At 44.1% G+C, this 23,588-nt stretch overlaps 2 protein-coding genes across 6 annotated transcripts; both read right to left on the bottom strand.

Annotated features, from left to right (window-relative positions):
• Positions 1-162: 162 nt before the first annotated feature.
• On the bottom strand, positions 163-21,830 carry CSTA (cystatin A). 3 transcript variants are annotated; one of them, XM_075511551.1, is made up of 4 exons: positions 21,705-21,830; positions 6,488-6,588; positions 1,412-1,513; positions 163-376 (listed from the first exon to the last, which is right to left on the bottom strand). In XM_075511551.1, exons 2-4 carry the CDS (start codon positions 6,551-6,553, stop codon positions 248-250), a joined length of 297 nt encoding a protein of 98 aa, XP_075367666.1. In that variant the 5' UTR covers positions 6,554-6,588; positions 21,705-21,830; the 3' UTR covers positions 163-247. The 3 variants fall into 3 exon arrangements, with proteins under 3 accessions (XP_075367666.1, XP_075367672.1, XP_075367657.1); XM_075511557.1 differs by lacking the exon at positions 21,705-21,830 and adding an exon at positions 10,564-12,449; XM_075511542.1 differs by lacking the exon at positions 21,705-21,830 and adding an exon at positions 9,190-9,350.
• Positions 12,637-23,550, bottom strand: MIX23 (mitochondrial matrix import factor 23). Of its 3 annotated transcripts, none has more exons than XM_075511498.1 (5): positions 23,408-23,549; positions 22,384-22,509; positions 21,705-21,851; positions 16,547-16,606; positions 12,644-12,893 (listed from the first exon to the last, which is right to left on the bottom strand). In XM_075511498.1, the coding sequence occupies exons 1-5, from the start codon at positions 23,456-23,458 to the stop codon at positions 12,843-12,845; spliced, it is 435 nt and encodes a 144-aa protein (XP_075367613.1). In that variant the 5' UTR covers positions 23,459-23,549; the 3' UTR covers positions 12,644-12,842. The 3 variants fall into 3 exon arrangements, with proteins under 3 accessions (XP_075367621.1, XP_075367613.1, XP_075367630.1); XM_075511515.1 differs by lacking the exon at positions 23,408-23,549 and adding an exon at positions 22,939-23,230; XM_075511506.1 differs by lacking the exon at positions 16,547-16,606 and having other exon boundaries at positions 12,637-12,893; positions 23,408-23,550.
• Positions 23,551-23,588: the final 38 nt, after the last annotated feature.

Raw genomic sequence — 23,588 nt, 5'->3', positions numbered from 1 at the left:
AGGATGCGTGACTGTTTTGGAAAGAGGAGCTGAAATGGGTGTGCCATAGTACCTCAGGTTGCAGAAACAGCCTTGAATAGTATTTCAGAGCCTACTCAAGCTTTAGCCAGGCAGCAGACCTAGACATGACACCCAGTAGATTAACAAATAAATAGCTTTCAAAACTTATTTTATTTTCATGCATTTACTGACACGGGCAGAATCCACATACGACTTGCAGAAGTAAGGCACAATTCCTTATCATCTCTCAGAAGTAGGTCAGAGGATCATCTATGGTTTTGCCAGTCTCAAAACTGACAAGGCTGGGACCTTGGTTCTCCTGAGGAAGGCTCTGAAACACTTTTAAGTGGACAAAGTCAGCATCAGAAACTTGGACCTAGAAACCAAAACAGCGGGAAAGTGAGGATCATGGGTTCAAAGCAGGTTCAAACAAAAGGATGCTCTTCACATACTTGGAAGAATATTTTTGCTCAGGAGCTTAGTTTTGGGTGTATCTCCATTTTTACTTCCAACAGCTCTTAACCCAAGTCTGGATAGTAACTGGTGGCAGAAACTGTCTACATCTGAAAAGAACTGTAATATAAACCTTCATACTCATGTGAATGGAAAATGAGTAGGACTGCTTGGGTGTGGAAGCACCAGAAGGCACAACAGGAGAAGGGTTTTGATGGCATCCTATTTAGGTCATGAAGATCCCAGTACATCAGCTTACAGCTTCTTGGGACACTCAGAGTAGGAGACGACAGACAATGAGTAAATCTTAATGACTCAGGGGTGAGGCAAGATGCAGAGACAGTGTCAGTTCCTAGAAGGTACAGAAAGATCTATCCAAAAGTGGCACACGGTCCTAAGAAACAATGACAACCTGAAAGCCAGGATCCCTTGTCTTCAGGCTTACTGCAAACACATCAGTGCCTGAACAGACAACTTGACACATCCTGGTGCGTGTGGGAGGGAGTGCGGGAGTGTAAATTTTTTTAGAATTTAATTTCATTCACTCTAACTCTCCATCAGATCCTCAGGCTGACTTCAAATTCATCATCATAAACACAACTGGAGGACACAGAGGCAACAGGAAGCTACTTCGCCGTGAAAGGAAACAGAAGTGCAGAGTTGTGACTAGTTTAAATAATTTGATCTGATAAGGCAATCTGTAGTCTTTGAGTGAGATGATCCTAAGAAAGTTACCATTCACATCCAAAGAAGCACAGTGCACGTTTTATAAGTTTTTAGATTCCTGTTCTACAGTAGTGGCAAACAGAGGAATTTTATAAGCATCTGAAGATAGTCCCTATTACTCATATCAGATGGTTTTCTACTACATTTGGTTCTCTTTCTTGCTATAAGCCACTATGCAAGTCACCTGTATTGTTTAACTCCAAAGCACTCCCTCCCTATAATATATACAAACCTTAATAAAGTAGTTTATCCCAGCAACCACCTGAGTCTTATATACTATGGCTTTAAAGATTCCATATGTCCTGTTTTCTCTGCTTTCAAATTGTGGCTTCACCTGTAAAAAGAAAGGGGAAAATGGTTGGCAGGTTCATATTTAGGCTTTTCTTTCACATCTACCACTCCAGTTTTCATCCTTTCAAACACACACCCTTAATGAAATAAACCCAGAACCCCCAAAATAATTCAATTTACACCAAGACCTCCAGCCCTCTTTCCTAGCATTGCCTCCAGCATTCTTTAAAATCCTGTTAGAATTAGACTTTCTAGTTGATTTCCCCCTGCCCTGAAAGAAAGCTGCCCAGCTAAACTGTCTCCTGCTCAGTATAGGGAAACTGCTACCTGCTGCCCTTTCAATTTTTTGTCAAAGGAGCTAGGTACCAAGCCATGCTCCCTAGCAGGGTACACCCCATGTCAACCACACTGTTACAAAGCAGTGCAAGACGGCCCCCTCGCCTGGAACACCTGCGCCCATGCCAGTCAGCCTGGGAGGCTGCAGACCCCTGTTGTGTTTCACAGCCTCAGAACTGCACTCTATCTGTTTAATGGGCTTTTTTAAGGACTTGCAATGAACAGGGTTATTTCAGAGTATCGAGACAACTACCTGATCAAGTAGTTCCTGAAAGTTATTCTAGTGCTGGTGGAAGCCCTGCAGCTAAAGCTGTAATTTAAATTAAATACGCCTTTCAACATCTAGAACCATGTAACATACAAACAACTGTAATAATAGTTACAATGGTCCAGGAGTAAACTATGTACTTCCACCTCCAAAACTGGAAGTACAACCTTTAAATTGTGAGCCAGAAATCAACCCCAGACCTGCAGAAACATAATCAATCCTTCACTATGTAGTAGCTGCAGGTAATGTAGTTCCATAAGAAACAACGCTCTGTGCTGACACCATTCACACTCACAGCTCAGGTAGAATGTGTTTATGCACAGTACCCAGTTTAAGCCCTACGGATCTTAAAATATGCTGAGTTCAGATATCTACAGACTTGTCACATACATATTTAATAAAAAGATTTAAAAAAGGTGTAACAGTTTTTCCTGAAACACAAAATGTAGGGCAAGTTTTAAGTTCAGCAGCAATTACAGTGGTACTGTCCTCTCAGAGATGAAATATTTGTATAATTACTACGCTGAAAGGGCAGGAGAGTAGCAGGGGAGACAGCTGTGAGCAGCAATAGAAGTCTGGCCAGCTGTCTGAGGCATCATGATTTATGTACCAGTGTAATAGTGTTTTACTATAGTCATTTGCATCTGATGACATGAATTCCCTACAGAAAGGCAACTGCAGCAAATGTAACTCAAAAACTTATTTCTGTCATCTAGAAAGCATAAACAATCTTTTGCAGGCTGGGTAACAGCCTCTCCTCTGCACGATGCCCATGCCGATGGCTCAATGCAGGGCAGAGGCATTCCAGAAGTCAGGCAGAGGAGCGCAGTGTCATGCGGCAGCCTGCCTACGCAGCCCCAGGAGGGGCCGGCAGCATGTCAGCACTTCTCACCAGCTGCCTGTTTTGCAGAAATGCACAGAACTATTTGGCTTTCTCAGCACATCCACCTACAGCTGGCTACCACTCCCAGGGCACTCCTTCCTAGCAGGCAAGTCCCGGAAAGCACCCTAGTAACATCCAGATCAGCCATTTCCAGACTGTCAGAAATTATCCAATGCTTTTGTCATATTCAGGTTCCTCATAATCTCTTACTCTGCTCTTCCTCTGAGCAGCTTCCATGGGACTCCTATCCCCAGGAACTGACAGCTATACTTTCAACTCGGGAGCTGCTAACTCTAGCAAACCAGGGAAACTTCAATTTCCAACCCTCTTCCAGCTGGATGGGTTTGAGGGCTCCTAGAATGCTCCTGAGTGGCAACTTCTGGTACATATTATTCCTCTCTCAGAACAAAACAAAACAAAGCCAGTTCTCTCCAGTTCTACATCTCTCCCAACCTCTGACCACTACGTCCCTCATTTGCTATTTATGGACAGAGCTTTCAGTAAAATCAGGCAGGCAGACAGACAGCTCCTTAATCCTCAGATGGAAAAGTATAACATTCCTAAGCTCTTACCTAACAGTTCCTTAAACCCAAAACATTCCTCACTTTTAGGCAACATCTGTAAAACAAGGAGACTGAATAAATAACATTCCCCAGCTCACTAAGGAAGACTACAGACAAGGCACAGGTGTAAGTAAATAATTATGTAGTCCCAAGAGCAGATAGACCTTGGACATCCCAAGGTTTGCAGATGCTCTTCACAACTTCACTCAAATCATATTAATCACTTCTCTGCTTAGCAGAGCATAAAATCCCACAGAATTGCATCAGTAAAGGGTGACACTGTTATCTGGCTGGAAGCAGAGCAGGATTGCCCCAACATAGGTTTGCCTCCACAAAAATATTCTCCTTAGAGAACTATACCAAAGCCTCTGCAGTGGAGTTTGAGATTTTTCAAAGAAAAAGGACCAGGGAGAGTTCTCTCTCCCACACTCAGCACAAGAAAAAAATTTCACCTTTCAGAAAATAAAGAGCAAAGAATAATTTGTTTTCATTTTCCTGAAGTTACTGAGAATGGAAGAATACCAAAATTAAGATCAGTCCTCTTTGGGAATCAAACAGAAAACCTGTACATTCACATTTCAGATTCTGTATTTGCCCTGTACTTCATGAGCATTAGCACAGCCTGAAATGAATGTTCACATTTTTAAGTGCATGTTCGCTCACTGACAGTTAAGCACTGTGGTTTCATCTCCGATACATCCTGCAATAGGGTAGGATCTTTTGATCACCCATAACACAGCCTAGCATTAAAAACATAGCTTGGTATCTGGCACGCTACACTGTCCTAGCAGTGTTCAAAGGAAGCCCTTAAGGTATTTCACAGACTCATTAGTCCAATTTCACAGCCCCCAGCTGGCAGGAGACATTGCCCTCCCTGTCTTACACATGAGGAAATAAGAATTGCACATACACAAAGGTGCCACAAGTCCTTGTCTAGGTCTCCCCTCCATAGGTAAAAGGGAATTTCTGATCTCTGCAAGTGCTGCTCCTTCAACTAACTTGTGCCAGCATAGGACAAAGTGATACTGCTCCTGAGCTATTCAATCGGTGCCCCCCAAACAATTTTAGATAATCCTTTTCTCCTTCTGTTCTGCAGTAAATTATCTCCCCTCTGAAAACCTGTTATCACCACCCCTCAACACATACTCCAGCCCTTCCCCATGTACGCATGCCCAACTCTGGTAACCCCAGCTGACTGTGACTGACCAATAAAGCCCTACAATGGAAGAAGGCTCAGAGGAGCTGCGCGAGGGCGATGTGCCTACGACACTCGGAAAATAATGCTGGGTGTGACTGACCACAGCATTTGCAAAGAAGCTGACTTTATCTCAACACAAAGGGGACCAGAGGGTGTTTGTTCTAGATAAACAGCTATGTCAGTTGAGTGGATCAACTGGTGGTGTAACTGTCTATGCTTATTAAAAGAATGTGAACAGACCAGAATGGGGGGAGTGATTACGTGGCTCTGCCCAACACAGATAATAAAAACTAAACAATGAACAAAACAATTTTGAAGAGAACAGCGGGCTTGAGCTGGCTTCAACCCACATACTCCCTCCTGGTGACTGAGGACACCCAGCGTCGTGACAGTGAGCATTTTATAGAGACCAGTAATGGAGATCACATTGGTATTGTGATTGAACTGTGTATTGCAATTGCCACATTTTGTTCAGAGTAACTTACATCTGTATTGTGTTACCAGTATATTTGTATCACTCTGCTAAATCAGAAACCTCATGTAACATCAAATACCTTAGAGTAAGTCAACTGGATATTAAACATTATACCCTCCATGTGTGGAATATCTAAAAGAACCTGGTCAGAGTACTGGACTCTGGCATCAACCTACACAGCCTGTTTACAGGTATCTCCTGGTGTCTCTGCCCCTCCGCACGCACAGCCCAGCTCACCTTAGTCTGGTTTCATCATTGCCTGGTCTTAGCCTGCAAGCTCGCAGGAGATGTGGAATGGTGCCAGTGCAAACTCTGTCCTCTATGGCACAGCAAAGGAGGGAGGTGGGAGCCCTGCACACACAGGAGTGTGCAGCAGCATTGCCCAACATGTTCAGACCCACTACTTCCTATTTTTGTTTCCTCAAAGAGGACCTAAATTATGCTTTGTGCAGTTGCCAAAGGGGGAAGAGCTCATCTTTCAGAGCTGGGAGGGTGAAGGGGATTGGGAGGGAGGGTGGGTGGGAACACAAGATGAGAGACACAAAAGGAGCTTTCCCATGCCACATTGTTCCCCTCCCACCCCTCAGGATGCACTTCATACTCTTCTAAGAGTTGCTGCACCGCAGGGCGTTAGAGGATCTGCAGAGGTGTTGTTCACACAGCTGCTTTCAGGACAGGACCACTGCCTGTAACCAACCACCATGGCAACTGGACTCACCTTGCTTGCCTTGTGCCAAGCTCACCTTGCCCCACTGGCTCACCAGCAGCCCCTGCATCACAGCTGTGACTCTAGAAAACACTAAATGCCAGCAGAGAACATGCGGTTTATCCATAGCCTTGTCCTGTATTTATCTTTTTTTAGTGCATACTACCTTATGGTTTGTCCTATCTATGTCCTTCAGTGAGAAATTAATTCTACCAGGTACAATCTTCTCCCTTCAAACACATGACCTTTAATTTCAAACAAGCAACCTCAGTGCTGGCATAGTAGAGCTGGTCTTTGAACTACACGCAAACATTAACTGAAGGTACCCAGTACTATGCCTGGCTATGGACACGGATGAGACAGAGAAGTGGTTTGTCTCGGTCTTACCGGTACACTGCCTATGCAGAATGCTGAGAAAGTATTTACTGGCAATCAAGGAGATTCCCATTTTCAGCACTAGCTTCTTCAGTTCAAACACTGGTTCAGTATCACCACTTTGTCTCCCAGCCTTTGCACATGCCTCAAGACTCAGGCCTCAAGACTCTGTGAAGACACAGAGACTTCATCTTCAGATAGGTTGCAACTCACCTCATTAACAATATGCTGGACTTCTGGAGTAGCAGGCTTGACCTCAGATAAGCCCCCAGGCATCATAGTGGCAGGTAACTTCTCTGAAATGATGAGTGGTTCTGAAGAGAGAAGTTCACCGCAGTCTGAGCAGAGTCACCAGGCATCTCTATATATATACATATACATGTGTCATGGAGTCATATGACTTGTAACATGTGGAGCCTACCATTACTGAGCTGGAGAAGGAGAGAAATGGGGAAAATGGGGAAAAGGCAATGTAAAGCACTGGTAATATGAATAGTAAATGTAAAAAGCACTTTAAAATCTAAGTGTATATAGTCTCCACATCAATAAGAAAAGCAAACAACAGCCTCCAGCCACCCACATCTTAAGATAGTTGGTTTGGGCTGAAACTAGAACCTCTCGCCTCTCCACCCATGTGCAGATGACTAGTCTGTGCACTTAGGAAATGGATTGAAGTCACACCCAGTATTTCCCAACACCATTCAAGATCAGAAGAAAGCATGCAGTAATTTCCTTGGTGCAGGTCCCGTTCAACTTGAAATTGTATTGTCTCAATATCCTTCCAAGTGGGAAACAGAAGCAGACTGCATTTTACTTTCAGTGACTTTACTTCCCTCTGCCTGACCAGAAAGGAGCCAAGGTAAACACCAGAACCAGAAGGGGAAAAAATTAAATCCTAGGTTTGGGTAAGTACTGCAAATAAGTTCTTTCTGCTTCTTTCCTAACAAACTTATGGTTGCATTCAGGCAATCATAATAACAACTGAATATGCAGTACCATTTACATTTTCATTGGAGCTCTAGTGCCAATTTCCTGGAAGACAAAGTATGATTCCTCTCACGACAGTAGTTGTGTGTGCACAATAGCTGTTCTAATTTCAAGATACTTATATTTCACACACTGCTGAAATATGTAATGTGCAGAATATATAGTCAGAAGTATTCATTCTGCAGTTACAGTCACAGACACATGACAGTCATATTAATGACTATATATGAATGTACAAACCTCAAAACACATGCAACCCACTGAGGAAAGGCTAGCAACTGTTAGCAGCCCTACCTGGTAACGGAAAGCTAACACTTCAAGATTACAGAAAAACTACTTCCCTTTGATATTCCTGCCATCCCACTCTCCAGCAAATGGGAAGAATGTTGTTCCAGAGCTAGGACCAGAGAAGTAGCAACAGACCAGACAATTTTTAGTCCCTAGGGGTGGGTACATGAGAGGGGGTGAAATGAGAATATATGCTGCACACAGGCAATGGGCATTTCTGCTGGAATCAGCATTAGGGAATTCGCTAGAAACAAGCCTGTTCACGGCCACAGCAATGGTGACTGTGTAGCACAGACTTATCGGTGCCCTAACCAGCCTACTGACCCTCCTCACAAATGATGAGTGATACAACAGACTGCAAACAAGTACTTCATATCTAACTTTAAGGCCTGTTCTTGGGACAAAGGACCTGAGATTGAGGAACTGGGGCTGTAAAGGGCCCTAAACTCAACAGTATATAGATCAAGGTAAGAGCATGTTACCGATAAGAATGTTGCAGAATTTCCCAAACTTGAGCAGCAGTGTTATGGGAGTGGATGAAAGGCATCTGAGGAAAAACAGTTGCCCTGAAGCAACATCTTTCTGAACAAAGAGAAGAATGTTCCCAGTTCTTGGGAATGATGGGAATGGGAGGTGTTAAAACTGGAAGTCTGCCATCTTCTCCAAATTCACCACTCCAGATGAGGAGTTCCTCACAGCCCAATTCACAGAGTTAATGACAATTCAAGCTGATGACCTCAAACTCCTTCTTTTGTACAAGACCTTGCTGATTCACTCAAATGCTGATCATCTTCCACCACGTTGCTACCATGTATCTTATTCACACAGCAGGACAGATGAGCTAACTAACTGGAAGAGCCAGCTCACCTTACTGAGGCCAGAAGTCATAGAATGCATCCAACAACCACGCAGCACCAATGCTAAACCAGGTCATTTTACAAACTTCTCCACTCACCAGAATGCAGATCTCACTAACTCCCTTGGGAAGGGATGTTGATAAGATCCCCAAGGCAGCACTACCCCTCTGGAGAACCCCTGATTCTGATTAGTAAAAAATACACTGAACACAAAGACTACGAGGGTTATTTTATAATCTTGGGAAAACTCTAGGTGTGAAACTAAAGATCTTAATGTTGTGTGGAAATCATTCACTGGACTCCATATTTCTGGGTTTGCTGGTTTTTGACTTCAAAGCACAAGAACTTTCTTTTTTTCCCTCCCAGAATGCACAGAGTTGCACAGAAGGGAAGGAAACTCAACACTAATTGTCAGCAAGCTGACACTAAAGTTTACAAAGACAAATCAGTCTGTTTTCTTTCCGTGGGAGTGCTAACGGCTGTCCCAAAATCCAGTGATATTTCTAAGATTGGGATGCAGCACTCATCCTGCACACATAGTTCATGAAGTCACTTTGAAATGCTGATGTGTCACAGACCTGCTATCTAAGATGATCAGTGGCAACGGACTATCCTAGGCAACCCTCATCTACACCTCTCTCTATTAAGCTTTGGATGTAATGAAACAGCATTTGGAACATTGCCTTGAAAAGAACAGCCGTGCCCATTGCATCTCTTGCAGAACATCAACAAGCTAGTGAATGTCTCTACTTTAGTATTGGAGACATGTTTGATATTACATACCATTCCAGCCTACGCTCACCATTTGCACAGATGGCAATTTCTCTTCATCTAAATGTACTGCTGTTAACTTGGAGAATCTGTGCTGGGAGAACAGCGCTAGTATTCTTTATAGTTTTAAAGTTGAGTAACATCTTGCACTATGTACTATTCCAATAATGAAGAAACAAATTTTTACAGCTTGCAGGCCACTCTCTGGTCCTGTATAAGCAATTTTAAGAAGTAGAAGCTATAGTCAATAAAAACACCAGTACAGTAACAAAACAAAGCAAAGCAAACAAACAAAAAAACCCAAACCCCAGGGTTATGTATTTATGAGTTATTTTTAAACCAGAAATTAAGCCACCTCTGTAGAAATGATTGTGAAAGTTAAGTCAGTAGGTCAGTCTTCTGGTTTCGCAGTGACAAGACACGCAATGACTGGATGAAATGACACATGGTCTGCACCAAATCTGAAGAGCTGCCAAAGGAAAGCAGCCCTCCATCTACCAATTGAGGATCTACTTGTCATTGTCACAGTAACAACAGCCTTGACTTTCAACACGCTGGTCTGCAAAGAAGGTTTCCCCTCCTGCTACCCACCCTGATTTCAAAAGATTTCTGACATTGTACATCAACTAGGATTAATAGAAACCTGAACTTCAGCAGCACAAAGTTATCATATCCCTGCCTATGCTGAGCCTTCGGTACCAGTAAAGAGCTTCTTCCCTTCAGTCTGCTTCAAGACAACCAAGTTCTATCCTTAAAAAATTTCTGTGAAGAGATTACCTATTTCATCAGTCTTGAGTACCTACAGGCTGCAGAAGACAACAGCAATGAGTGTCAGAAAAAAACACCTCTTTCTACTTCACAGAAGGAAGTAAAAAGCACATGCTTCAGAGGGCTTTCCAAGGAACCCGGATCTGCCCATCTATATTCACCATCTCCAAGCAATGGGAAAGCCCTAGTAGAGGGGGAAGCCACCTGCAGGAGATCTAGACTCTGGGCAAGGGCATCAGTTGTGCTTTTTGTTCAAGTGCCTTTACTTGCAGAAATAAAGTTAGAACCAGGAAAAGGATGAAATCCTGGTATTTGTGGGGTCCATTATTTGATTCACATATGACATCAAGCAGCCTAGTAATTTTGTGACTACCTTGATGGTGAAGTTGAAGCAGGATTCAATCGCAGACTAGGCATGATCCTAGAATGGACAGGTCTCGCTGGACACAGAGTTTTTACCTGCCTTTGTTTAGTATGGCCCACAGCTCATACCAATGCCATTTACACACGATCACAAAACATCCCACTTCACAGGCAGATCTTAAGTACTCAAAAATTAGCAAAAATTTAGCTCTTTCCCTGTGACCCAAAGCACGGCATGCAATTCCAGTTACTCACCTTAATGTTCCACTAAGTTCAACAGCAAGATTCAAACAGCCTCTGATCCATCTGATTTGCCATGTACTGTAAGAGATAACCCTCTGTGCTCAGAGCAAACTAAATCGAGTAATTCAACTTCTTAGTGCAACCCTCTGTATACAAGCTGCAAACACCTGAAGAAGGGATGTTTGGGACTTAGAAGTCTTCTTATGGTGTCAGAAGTTTTTCATATACAGGTTTGTATAGATGTACTTGTTTGGCCTTATATTCAAATGAAAAATAGTGCTATCTTGGGGTTGGGGTTTTTTTTACATAGTTTTCTCATAACAAATGCTAAGCTGGGCTACTGCAAAAAAAAATCTGTGTATGTACAACATCCTTTTCACAGGTCATTTTTCACAGCACCTGCTTAAGTGAAGAAGTTTTCCCACAACAGCTGAGCAAACATCTGGATGGATAGAGGAGGACAGTGATTAATTCTCATTACAATCTCTAGTTTCTACAGAAATACAATACAAGCTTAGATTTCAGATGCCAACTCTATACACACTGGCAGAAGTTTCTATCATACAACTGGCTTAAAAGGATAATTTGTCCCCACAGTTGTAGATCCAAGCCCTGGAGAGAACAAATATTTTAGACACCTATATTAGAGGTCAGTATTAGAGCACCAGCTTTGAAATCAAAACTAACTGTTCTCAACATCTCATTAGTGGACCATCTCCTGTGGAAATTAGGTTACTGGCGTTTCAGCCCACAGTTCTGAGCAGTATATGATTTCCACTTCAAGATAAACAATTATAAGAATTTAAAAGTTGAAGAACAAACATGTTTTCTGCTTTCAGAGTTGCAGAAAAACAATGAGAATACTTCAAGAGTGAGACGAGCGCTCCAACTGGAGTAAAGTTCTGCTTAGAACAGTTGCAGTACCTTGGGAAAAAAGGAAAAAAAATGAAGTTTGAACACTAGGATTTACATCCTCAAAGACTTAAAATATATTTCTGCCTCATTCTCAAAGAAAAGTGAGACTAAATGACTCTGCTGCCTAAAAGTAAAGGCCACCAAGTAGTTCAAGTCTCTACTGGACAAACAACTATAAAACAGATGATGCTGCACAGATTTTTGCCAGCTTTCAGCAACACAGGTACATTCCTCCATTTACTTCCCACCCCCCATATATGCACAGCTTTTAAGGATGTGAGAGTATGTGGTCATTTCAATGCTGTAACTGAAAGTGTTCGCAGGATGGGGCCTGTATTTTTAAGGCTCTGTTCAAGTTTAATGGTTCTTAAAGACTTATCACTAAGTAATAAAAACAGCTGGCAACCAAGCAGACATTGTCATTTGACTGTCAGCCAATTAGAGTTAGTAAAAAATAAAGGTATAATTACAGCAATTCTGCTTTCTTCATACTTCTCCGCTTTTAAATGCTGTTACTGCAGGGGCATTGCATTTAAAGCTTTCTAAACACAACACTATAGCCAGCATCAACAGGATCAGGTATGCACAGCTATTTTCTCAGTTCAAATGCAATTCACCTATAGAATTCATTTTAAAGGTTCAGAAGGAGGGACAAAATAGGGTCACTGGATAGTTAACTGTCTCATTCCTGAATGACATATATCTTCATCTCCAACCCAAAGTGGTTTTAATCGACACTACATTCCCTATTTAAAGAAAAAATCCAGACTTTGGTAACACAGACCAAAGGACAGTATGCAACAGATGCTGCCTGTCCGCATTGCGGGAACAATGGCAAACCTGTATCCATGTGCAACTCTGAACCAATGCTGCTAGTGTTGAGTAGTTCAGAACAATGCTGGTAGCTTCTTACTTTCAGGGATGCTGAACCTACACTTGCTGATCATCCTGCAATTTTTATTTCCTTTCAGATTTTAGTAGATTACTCACAAAAACACACCATGTTCCCTGATAGTTTGGCAAGCACCAGTTCAGGGAGAGCCCTGTCCTCCCTCTCAGAGCTGGTTTTTACTGTTTCTTCCCCTCTAGGAGTGCTGAAGCTGTAGAAGTTCAAGAAAGATGCCAGTTTCGCATTCCATTTGAAAATTATTTTAATACTATAAAACTCATTTGTTCATGTGTTTTGTACAAAAGATGAGTTGTTTTCTCTTAATTACAGGAGAATCATTTCAACCTTGAGATTTCAGCTAAGTAGGTCCAAAACAAAACAAGACTGGGTTCTACTGGTTCTGGAGGGTTCCAATACAGCTCACCCAAGGTCTCTTTCCAGTTTGCCTCTCATGGTTATGGACCACCTTGATGGAAAATACTCCACATCATTGACTCTTCGGAGGCTTGTAGTGAATTCGGCAACGCTCATTAAATACCTGAGACACCAAAACAGAAGAGCAAAGGCGAATCAGCCCTCATCCAGGCGATGATCAGAACTTCAGAGCTAGTTCAGACAACTGACAACTATCTCTTCACGTAGCACCCATCTCAAGCTGCCCAGCCTGCTGTACCAATAAATGGTACATACCAAGGCATCTGTCTCCATTCACATTTTCTCCTGGCTTTAATGAATCCAAGGTTTGCAGCCTGATGCTGGGGGACTGCACAGCACTAAAAATGTTCTCCCTCGGATAAGGCAGACTTATAATCCTGGTAGTCTGTTATCCTCAAAGATGATGATACCTTTTTTTTTTAAAGAAAGAGGGGAAATTATCAGTGGAAGGCTCCTGACCAGCTGTGTTCTGTTAAGTTCAATCTGGAATTCCAATTTGGACATTGTATACTTCTCTTTCCTGAGCAAATGCATTTTACATTGTTGTGACAGCTAAAAAGAGGTGCAAGCGCTCTTGGAAGGCACGTTCACACTTTTAGTTATCTGACTGCAGGTGCTGATGCTGCCAGCCCTCCTATTGCAAAGGGCACACTGCTCTCACCTCACTCACCCCTGGCACCTTCTCTGGGTAAAATTTAGCACACAGAACTAGAGACTGAAGATCATGTTCATTTAGCTTGAACTGCAGGCCTTGTCAAGCAGACTGCTTACCCTAAGGAAGGCCAATAAATGTGATGACTATTTAAAATAAGGCAGTCTGAATCAAAAGCACAACACATTGGCTCACACCAAAGTTACAGGTGCTCTTCACAAGCAAGTTAGTTATTGTCTTGGCTCCAAACTTTGTTGAGCACATGTCCTGTAAAGCGACACGAGCACCATCTAGCACCAAGTTGAGGCACTGGCGGTTATTAGTTCCCCCACCAGCACTCCTGCAAGAGCACGTTTTGCCAAGCTGTCCAGAGACTTTTCAGATCCAAATGCCTGTGATCTTCAGGATGTCAAGTTCCATGAACTCTCCCATTGGCTTCACATGCAAAGTGAGCGGTCTTGGAATTTTGGGGGAGTTATGCATCACATTTATATAAATACATTATTTTAAACAATATCTTCCTAGAATCTTCTACTTCTACAGCTGATCTCCTTATTCAGAGCGCAGAACCTATGGCAACTTCAGCAAAAGTGAAGTTTGCAGCATGCGTTACTTTTATCATTGATTCTTAACAATTTTTGAGTCATTTTCAACTTATTTTCAGATTTAATTTACTTTAAGAAACAGACATATATTAGAAACTGCTTCATATTGCAGAAAATAGAACTTGTGATACAGTTTATTTCACATGCACACAGACAGCGTGTCCCACTACATTACCACATGCAATGGACACCTCTGGAAGAGTTAAAGAGTATGTAAACGTCTGAGATCGGATTAGTTATAGAAGGAAACTGCAGAAATTAAGAGCCACAAAGAGTTCCAAATTCAGAAGCATTTCAATACTAAGCAAATTGCACCAGTTTTGTCCTTTCTCTGCCACAGACATTTTAAGGGCATATATGTCTTAAAGGGTACTGGAAATACACTCTAAAACACTGTAAGGGTCTCTTGCATCAAACACCACATCAAAAACATTGCAGCTTCCAGCTTGCTATCATGCAAACTTTTAAAGCATCTTTAACAGTAACTCTGCAGCCTATGGAAGGAAGATCAATACTGCAATCTTACTAACACTGCCTCCTATTTTTAGGATCATTGACCCAGAGATCTCAGTGTGTTACTCAGGCCAGCTAACTCCATTGGTCTACCTGTGAAGTGCTATTCTCATTTTTCAGACAGGAAAAACAGTGCTTGAGGTAACTTAACATTCATGTTACTACGCAGAAGTTTGATTTTGCTGTCTTTTACATATTAATGCAAAACACTCCAACGATAAACTCCAGAGTGGAGGTGCTGTACAGAGACTAATGCAAGTGCCTTGTTTTGGAAGTCAATTCCTTGTTTGGTATCAGCCAAACAAAATTCTGCCGCATGCATTTCTATAAAGCAGCATCTTTCTGTATGCCACTATTGCTACAGCTACCCAGAGTAAGTGTTTGAAAATAACTGTTTCCTAATCAGATTTTTCCAATCAGTTTTCAGCTGGTTAGGGTTAATGTAAATACATAAGTGTAGTTTCCAACTAAAAGTCTGCAACAGTAAAAAAAAAGAGTGGAGGTCCTCACCTGCACACCAGTAACCACTTCCATGTAACAAATTGCATTCGGTCCACAACTACGACTGGGTCTAATTCCTTCAGTGAGGTATTTTTACAGGCAGCTAAATGAGACAGTTATGCCTATATTCAGATGGAGACAATAGCAGAGCTGGAGATAAAACCCAGAAACACTTTTCTCTTCAAGCCCTACTTTAAACACTAGCAGGCTAAGATATCTCTGCACCACGCATACCTCACTATTTATAAACAAAACGTTCTCCATCTTCAGGAAAATTGGACATTTCTGTCACTAGCAAAAGCTTAACGCAGCTACAGGAAACCACTGGCATCAGTGCTAACTTTGGTGCCAACTCTGGGCTTCAGAATGGAGATAGTGTGGGGCGGGTCTTCCCCCCACCCCTTTTAAATAAAACTGACAGCAGTGTTGCCATAAAATGTTTGTCACTGGTGGCCTGCAGCATGTTGTTAAGGCTGCAGTGTCACTTAGTCATATCTGAGCTGGCTTTAAATTAATTAAGCTTAAGGGCATGATTAGCTTTTTCAGACAGTACAGAGGCAGTATGGACAGCAAAGCATACCTGGAAAAACCTGTAGATGCTCATCTAATCAGCCTTTGAACCATTGAGCTGTATTGTGGTGACTAGACCTCCAAGAATACACAAGCCGTATTGCGTTTATGCTGATGCAATCTAGAGGACTAAAATCCTGAAGCAGAGATTAAAAAGGGAGCTGCAGCTGGTACCAGGTATTTGCAAAAATCCTTTTTGCATTTAGAGAGGGAAAGAGGTTCTCTATACAGTATTGAAAGCTCTGAAAAGCTACAACAAGTGAGAAAAGGACGCTAGACGTGAAATGCTGCAGTGACAGAATACAGCCACCTCAGAATTTAAGCTCAGTGTTCAGATCACTTTATAACAAGACAGTGTCTGGGGCCACCAATCCAGAGGGTGATGTACCCACTCTATTGACGCAGGAGAGCGACGGCAAGCCTGCCCTTTGCACCAGGGGAGCATCAGTCCAGGCCTGCAGAAGCTCCATCAAGAAAAGGTTCAGCTTGTACAGCCCCACCCTCCTCTGGCCTCTGCTTGCTCAGAAGCATGATCAGTACCAGACACAATCAAATTTGAAAGACTCATCCCTGTGACATTGTTAGAGGCCCAGCAAAGCTTTTCAGACAGGCCACCACAGAAAAGTCTACAGAGTCCTTAGCCACTGGGCAAGGCAGAGAAAGGGATCTATGCAGGGAGTAGTCCACAGTCCTTCCTCCCCCCTAAATCAGATGGTTTTCTTTCCTTTGCAGTGCAGCTGAAAAGCTTTGATTTCTGTATCCAGAACTGGGAAAATGACTGATCTGAAACATTTCCCTCAGCACTGCCCTCACCTATTTCTAATTAACCTGCCTCATAAGGCACCGGTCCCACACCTCCAGTGCAGGACTGTCTGTTGGGACAGAACATCATCACTATTTTAAATGACTGAGTACCTTCCAGCTTCTGTCGTTTACCACTTCTTCAACATTCAGCTCCGACTGCATCAATTTCAACTGCAGAGAGTAACAGATAAAGAGGTTATTGTCAAACAGGCCTCCCTGCAGCCTTCAGTATTTGCTGCCATTGCACCTTTCTACATCACAACCCCAGTACCAGGTGCGCATCCCCTCCGATGGTGCAAACTGAAGGGCACGATCCATAATCATCCTGAAAGTCTGGCCCTTCCATTCAGCCTATACTTGGGGCAGACTGAAGTCTGCAGGGGCACAGTGAAGGCAGACTCGCAATGCAAGCCTGGCAGAAGTATCTCCTGATTACTAATGCTCCGTTCTTAAATATTGCCCATCAAGATTTGCTAGCAATTAACTGATTAACATTAATGGCTTCGCAGACAAAAATAACTACGCCTAATTCAAGCACTCGGCATGGAGAATGCCAGTGCTGGGGTTAGCTCTGCAGCCTTGAGTTGTCATTCTTCCACACATACTTTATTAGAGTCATATAGGGAGCTGGCAGCAAAGATAGGACTGAACACACAGGTCTCAGATTCTGGATTTAGAATTAAGATCATAAAGAGATCCCCTCCACTTCCTTTGCTGTCTACTCTGTGCACTGACCAAAAAAAAGGTCTACAAGAACAGATCACATATGTTCACGCTATCTGAACCAGTTAATACGTTACGTGATCACAGTAGGACAAATCAGGTTTACATGGATGCAAAAGCTCTGGCAAGAACTACCACAATACACAGTTCTTGAGCACTCACTCGACCCATGAGAAATGTAAGAATCTCTTTGTTTCACACCTATTAGAAACTCCAAGGGGCACGTGTGACAGTTGTGTTCAGGAGACCTGTGGTATTTTGACCCTGCCATGAGGCCCTGAAGCAACAGTAGGAGATAAAAGAACCATCTGCCAGTTTTCCCTACATTTAGGATGTATTTTTTTTGGAGTCTTTAACACAACAGACTAAGGATCAGAGTTTATCCATCTTAAATACATAGTTCCAATTGGAGAGCTGGTGAACAGGTGCAAGCTAAGACAGCAATCCCACCAAAAACCTTCCAAGTAAGATGTCCAGACACACACAGCTAATACAGTTGTTGGATGAACTTTTACCTACTCAACAGGACCCCAAACGGTTTGAAATAACAATCCAGCATCAACAGGGTGACTAGATGACCAGGATTAGTCTCTATAAAATAACCACTCAGAAGACCTTTAGCAGTTCAAAGAAACGTTTTTCCTGCTGGAGGATGTGAATAGGTTTACAATCATCTGGACTGTCAAATTAATTGCCATTGACACCAAGCCTAAGCAAAACTACTACTTTAGCCTTTTCCTTAGAGTTACAGACCTGAACAGCAATATAGTGTTAATCAACATGACTCTACAGGGGGTTTTTTTGTTGGTTTTAAAAAATACTCTGACATTTTAAGAAGCCTTACTAATTTGATTGATAAAGCTAATAATCATTATGCTGTATGTTTTGTGCTCACCAAGCTCACAAAGCTCAACAGTGTTTTGTGCTCACCATGTGCTCACCAAGCCCCTTTCCATCATTTACCAGCAGTCCTGGCTAACTGGGGAGGTCCCAGTTGACTGGAGATTAGCAAATGTGACGCCCATCTTCAAGAAGGGCCAGAAGGAGGACCCAGGGAACTACAGGCCTGTCAGCCTGACCTCAGTACCGGGGAAGCTGATGGAGCAGATCATCCTGAGTGCCATCACACAGCATGTGGAGGATAACCAAGGGATCAAGCCCAGCCAGCATGGGTTCAGGAAAGGCAGGTCCTGCTTGACCAACCTCCTTCTACAACAAGGTGACCCGCCTAGTGGATGAGGGAAAGGCTGTGGACGTTGTCTATTTAGACTTCAGTAAAGCCTTTGACACGGTTTCCCACAGCATTCTCCTGGAGAAACTGGCTGCTCATGGCTTGGACGGGTGTACTCTTTGCTGGGTAAAGAACTGTCTGGATGGCCGGGCCCAAAGAGGGGTGGTGAATGGAGTTTACTCCAGTTGGCGGCCGGTCACAAGCAGTGTTCCCCAGGGCTCGGTGTTGGGGCCAGTTCTGTTTAATATCTTTACCAATGATCTGGACAAAGGGATCGAGTGCACCCTTAGTAAGTTTGCAGATGACACCAAGTTGTGTGGGAGTGTTGATCTGCTGGAGGGTAGGCAGGCTCTGCAGAGGGACCTGGACAGGCTGGATCGATGGGCTGAGGTCAATTGTATGGGGTTCAACAAGGCCAAGTGCGAGGTCCTGCACCTGCGCCACAGCAACCCCACGCAACGCTACAGGCTTGGGGAAGAGTGGCTGGAAAGCTGCCTGGCAGAGAAGGACCTGGGGGTGTTTGTTGACAGCCGCCTGAATATGAGCCGGCAGTGTGCCCAGGTGGCCAAGAAAGCCAATGGCATCCTGGCTTGTATCAAAAATAGCATGGCCAGCAGGACTAGGGAAGTGATCGTGCCCCTGTACTCAGCACTAGTGAGGCCGCACCTCAAATACTGTGTTCAGTTTTGGGCCCCTCACTACAAGAGAGACATTGAGGTGCTGGAGCATGTCCAGAGAAGGGCAACGAAGCTGGTGAAGGGTCTAGAGCAGAAGGCTTACGAGGAGTAGCTGAGGGAACTGGGGTTGTTTAGCCTGGAGAAAAGGAGGCTGAGGGGAGACCTTATCGCTCTCTACAACTACCTGAAAGGAGGTTGTAGAGAGGGAGGGGTCGGTCTCTTCTCCCAGGTAACAAGTGATAGGACAAGAGGAAATGGCCTCAAGTTGCGCCAGGGGAGGTTTAGACTGGATATTAGGAAATTTTACTTCACTGAAAGGGTTATCAAGCATTGGAACAGGCTGCCCAGGGAAGTGGTTGAGTTGCCATCCCTGGAGGTATTTAAAAGACGTTTGGATGAGGTGCTTAGGGACATGGTATAGTGGTGGTCTTGGTAGTGTTAGGTTAACGGTTGGACTCGATGATCTTAAAGGTCTTTTCCAACCTATACGATTCTGTGATTCTGTGATTTTGGATTTCCAGAATTCATTTGGTTGGATATTTTATGACACTTCATTCAAGTAAACTAAGACGATAACAAATTAATACAATAATCAAATGATGTTTTAATGTAAGTGGACTAAAAGAACTGGCTGCTAGACTGACACTACTCCAAGTTTTCTTACTCAGTGACCCAGAAGTCCTCCAATTTGTACCATTAGCAGGATGAGAGAAACACAAATAACAAGAGAAAACCGATCTGTATTGCAACCAGGTGAATATATATTTGAAATGCATAATCTTAAACATAGGATGTGTTCTCAAGACAGCTTATTTGAGTACTAGAAAAAACACCAACTCTCACAGAGAACCAAAACAAAAAAAAGCAGGGGGACAACACCTCATAAAGTACAAGTGCAAATTTGAGGTCACCTCATCAAAAGATTTCTGGGATGTTTCCAAATCATGGATTGCTTTTAACATTTGAAATCACCTCCAATTATTAAACATTATCATTGTGATCACCCTAGTGAGTGATAGGTTTTGGGCTCAGTAAGTAAACAATTTAAAGATTTGGCTCTGCAAACAAAATTTGTAGAAAATACTAAGCTACCATTCTAGTTTTCCAAACTAGTATGGATTCTTGTTAGCAGTTCCGTAAGTGAGGCTTTAAGAATAAAACCACTCGCCTGCCACCTGGTTCTGCAAATCTGAGTTCACGACAGAGCACTTCTCTGAAAAGCACATGAACAAACAGTTCGCTCACTCAATGTCTGGGAAAAATCAGGTGCTTGAGTTCAAATCATCTCCTCAGGAAGCCCTTTAACTACAACTGCATCAGCATTCAACTGCTCTTTGAAACAGAGGTTACAACAGGCTCCTCTTGGAAGTACAGGGGCAAGTGGTTTTGAGGAAGTTCAGCACTGCAAAAGCAAAATTCAGGACCGATCTCTTCAAGTCTTACAGTACTGCAGCAGGGAAAGCTGTACCCAGGATATAGGACCCTATATAGGACACCATATATGTATCTGTGGTGGGATGTCTGGCTGTTACGAGAAGAACTCACCGTTACATTGGGAACTCAAAAGCGTGGTTAAGGCAGTCCTCAATAGAGGAAGGCTCACTAAACTGCTGAACACAACAGACACACCTAGCCAGTGTATGCAAAAAAACCAATAAGCGAGCAGTCTTATTTGGTATGTGCTGCAAGCTTATGGTGTGGAAAAAAAATGTAAAGCGATCACGAGCCACACAGAGCAGGTCTGGAAGAGAAATCAATGGAACAGTTCACATCCCTGCTAATCTCCACTCCTAGAGCTACACATGCAGTATCCTTTGCCCTACAAAGGAGGCCCTGGAATGGGGGCAAGAGCTTCAGTGGGGTTCCCTTCTCTACTTCTGATACTCCATCTAGATCACCTCTGTTCACGCCTGGTGAAGTACACTTTCCATCCAGAGGCCACAAGGTTGAGAGGGCGCTTGCTCATTAAAATTCCTTATGCAAACCCAGAAGTCTCTCTCACACTATCATAAGGTATTGAAAAAATTAATCCAAGAAATACTAAACAACAACAAAGTTGGTTAAGTGGAATTCAAGGTTGCCTGGCAGCTCCTTGTAGAGGACAGGAACTCCAATTAATCCACCGAGTGAGAACGATGCTTCTCAGGGTGATGATGAAAAGGGACAGCTTTAAGGCTGCGTAACCGTGTGGTGCAAGAGACATACACAAAAGCCGTATTTCATTATCTTCTGGTGTTTGCATCTTGGCACCCATACTTGCCGTTTGCAGGTATACTCGTTTTACAAGATCTCAAAAAGGCAAAATGAACCTTCAGGCATTTTGAGAGGACTAAGCAAGCTGCAGGTAAGTTGTACTCTAAGTGGTGTTAGTGAAGCTTAGAGTCCACCGTGGGGATGTACACGTTTTTCTACAGCATTTGTGCAATGGGATCTCAGAAAATGCTCCACTTGCAGGATAAAAGCAGCTCTGTCTTGTGGGCTAGGGGAAATGATTCTCACAAACCCAGCCAACAAGAACCTTGGAAAAGACTGGCTGAGTCAGGACCCACTTCAGGTTCTCGCCATCACACCGGTCCTTCCATTTGGGAAAGATACCCTCTTCTTCCTCTCTAAGTGACCTCTAAAAAGCACCACTCACCTTTGTCTGCTCTTTCCTGAGTTGCTTTAATAATGCTATGTTATCCTGGGCCTTTTCCCTCTCTTCTCTGAGAGTTTTCACTACACTGGAAGTCTGAGCGATGCAGTTTTTGATGATTCTCTCTCTGCTGGTGTGAGCATCCATCAGCTAAGTGGGGAGAGAAAGAAAGTCACAACAACTAGTTCAGCAGAGAATAAAAGCCTCTGAGTTACAAGTTTAAGAGAGACTTTCCAAAGTCAAGGTGCTGCTGTGCCTACAGAAATCCCTTTGACTCTATAATCCCCATGTTGGAAGCAACACTGCTTTGAGCAGCAGCTACCAACTTGATCAAAAGTCAAAGATATACATGAGCAGGAGTCTTGCAAAGTAGTGCAAAAATGTGCTAGCACCCATTTTTAAAAGAAGCGGACTGAGCTAACGCCATCCACTGAAGCCTGAAGAACGCCTCGAAGAATCGGTATTGCAGACAAGTAAGTTCCACGCGTGGTTTTAAACTGAAGTAGCTGTTACATACGCGTGGTTTAGCTGCATAGAAAAGTCGATCATGCCAGTTATGGATACATATTAAGCATGATATATCAAGGCAGTGGTTTCCCTAGAAACTGAAGATGCTCTACTGGCGACCACACCTAATAACACATCAGGGAGTGAGCTGAAAGTCAAAGGAGTGCACACTCACAGACTGGTACAGCTCTTTACACGTCTGGCCGGCATCAATTTTCCCCACAAAGGAAGCTGTTGGAATCGTAGTGTTTAATTCGTGGACGATTCTGTCATCAATTGTCCTCATCACCCTGAGCAACTCCTGTATTAAAAATAAAATAAAATAAAAATCTTTGCTTATATCTCTGAGAGAAGCTTACTGCAATGAATTTTCTAAGTCTTTAATAAAAAATTAAGCAGATTGCTTACAAACAGCAAAAAAACCCACCAAACGAACAATTTCTGCACGCAGCAGTATGTGCTGCAAACCAACTAGTTTCCTTAACAGCAAAGGCCAGAGGAACGGAGAGAACTAGTCAGCGCTGAGTAACGAACATCCCCCCGAAGCCTGCTGGCCCTGCCTGCCCCAGCAGCCGGACCCCACTCGCACTGGTTCCCTCAGGAAACCCGCCCCGCGCTACGGAGAGGCCGGAGAGCCTCTGTCCAAAGCCCCATCCTCTCCCGTTAACGTTCCCAGGCGGGAAACCAGGCACAACCTGCAGCAAAAGCGCAAACTTCGAATAAAACCCACCTTTTTTAGGGCAAGATATTTAAGAAACGCGGCAGGTCCCACGACCTCAGCCGACCTGGCCTCTGCTCACACCACCGAAGACATATGTGGTATTTCACGCGTCATTAAATAAGGTGAAGGTGTCCACGGAGCTCCCTCCGCCCACGGAGGCTCCCACGCCGCGGGCTCCCCCTCCCGGGAAGGAGGGGGGACGTCGGGAGGAGGATCCCCTGCCCCGCTCCCTCCCAGAGAGCACCGTGCTCCCGCCGCTGGAAGCGAGGGGAAGGCCGGACTCTGCCGCCGCCGCCGCCGCCGCCGCACCCCGACCGTAGCGGGGAGGGGTGACCTCGCCTCCCCCCGCCGGGGCGCGCGCTCCCTCGGGGCCGCGCGGCGCTGCGAGGAGGCGGCGGGAGCGCGCCGGGCGCCGGCGCGGGGAGGCGACGGGAGCTCCCCTCCGCCCTCGGGCCACCCCCCGCCCCACGCAGGTTACCTGGAACTCGGCGAAGTCCTCGCAGCTCGCTGCTCCGCTGGGCGCCGCCATACTGGAAAGGCCGAGGGCCGAGGCGGCGGCCAATCCAGCGGGGAGGCGGGATGACGCGCGGGGCGAGGGGCGGGGCGAGGCGGGCCCTGCCTGGGGGCGGGCCCTGCCTGGGGGCGGCCCCTGGCGGTGC

Source organism: Mycteria americana, chromosome 1 (assembly GCF_035582795.1).
Source record: "Mycteria americana isolate JAX WOST 10 ecotype Jacksonville Zoo and Gardens chromosome 1, USCA_MyAme_1.0, whole genome shotgun sequence".
Classification (NCBI taxonomy): domain Eukaryota; kingdom Metazoa; phylum Chordata; class Aves; order Ciconiiformes; family Ciconiidae; genus Mycteria; species Mycteria americana.
The sequence above is the reverse complement of the archived record's forward strand: the minus strand, read 5'-3'. Positions and strand labels throughout refer to the sequence as shown.

What these genes read in the sequence shown, in the direction of transcription:
- CSTA (XM_075511542.1), bottom strand. Translation starts at nt 9,211, where the DNA reads ATGGTGAGCGTAGGCTGGAATG. An exon ending in GGTGAGCGTAGGCTGGAATG is followed by an intron (nt 6,589 to 9,189) that starts GTATGTAATATC and finishes TTCTCTCTTCAG; the next exon opens with AACCACTCATCATTTCAGAG. An exon ending in TCCAGCATATTGTTAATGAG is followed by an intron (nt 1,514 to 6,487) that starts GTGAGTTGCAAC and finishes TTCTTTTTACAG; the next exon opens with GTGAAGCCACAATTTGAAAG.
- MIX23 (XM_075511498.1), bottom strand. Translation starts at nt 23,458, where the DNA reads ATGGCGGCGCCCAGCGGAGCAGCGAGCTGCGAGGACTTCGCCGAGTTC. An exon ending in GTAAAGAGCTGTACCAGTCT is followed by an intron (nt 21,852 to 22,383) that starts GTGAGTGTGCAC and finishes CTCCCCACTTAG; the next exon opens with CTGATGGATGCTCACACCAG. An exon ending in TAAACGACAGAAGCTGGAAG is followed by an intron (nt 12,894 to 16,546) that starts GTACTCAGTCAT and finishes TTGGTGTCTCAG; the next exon opens with GTATTTAATGAGCGTTGCCG.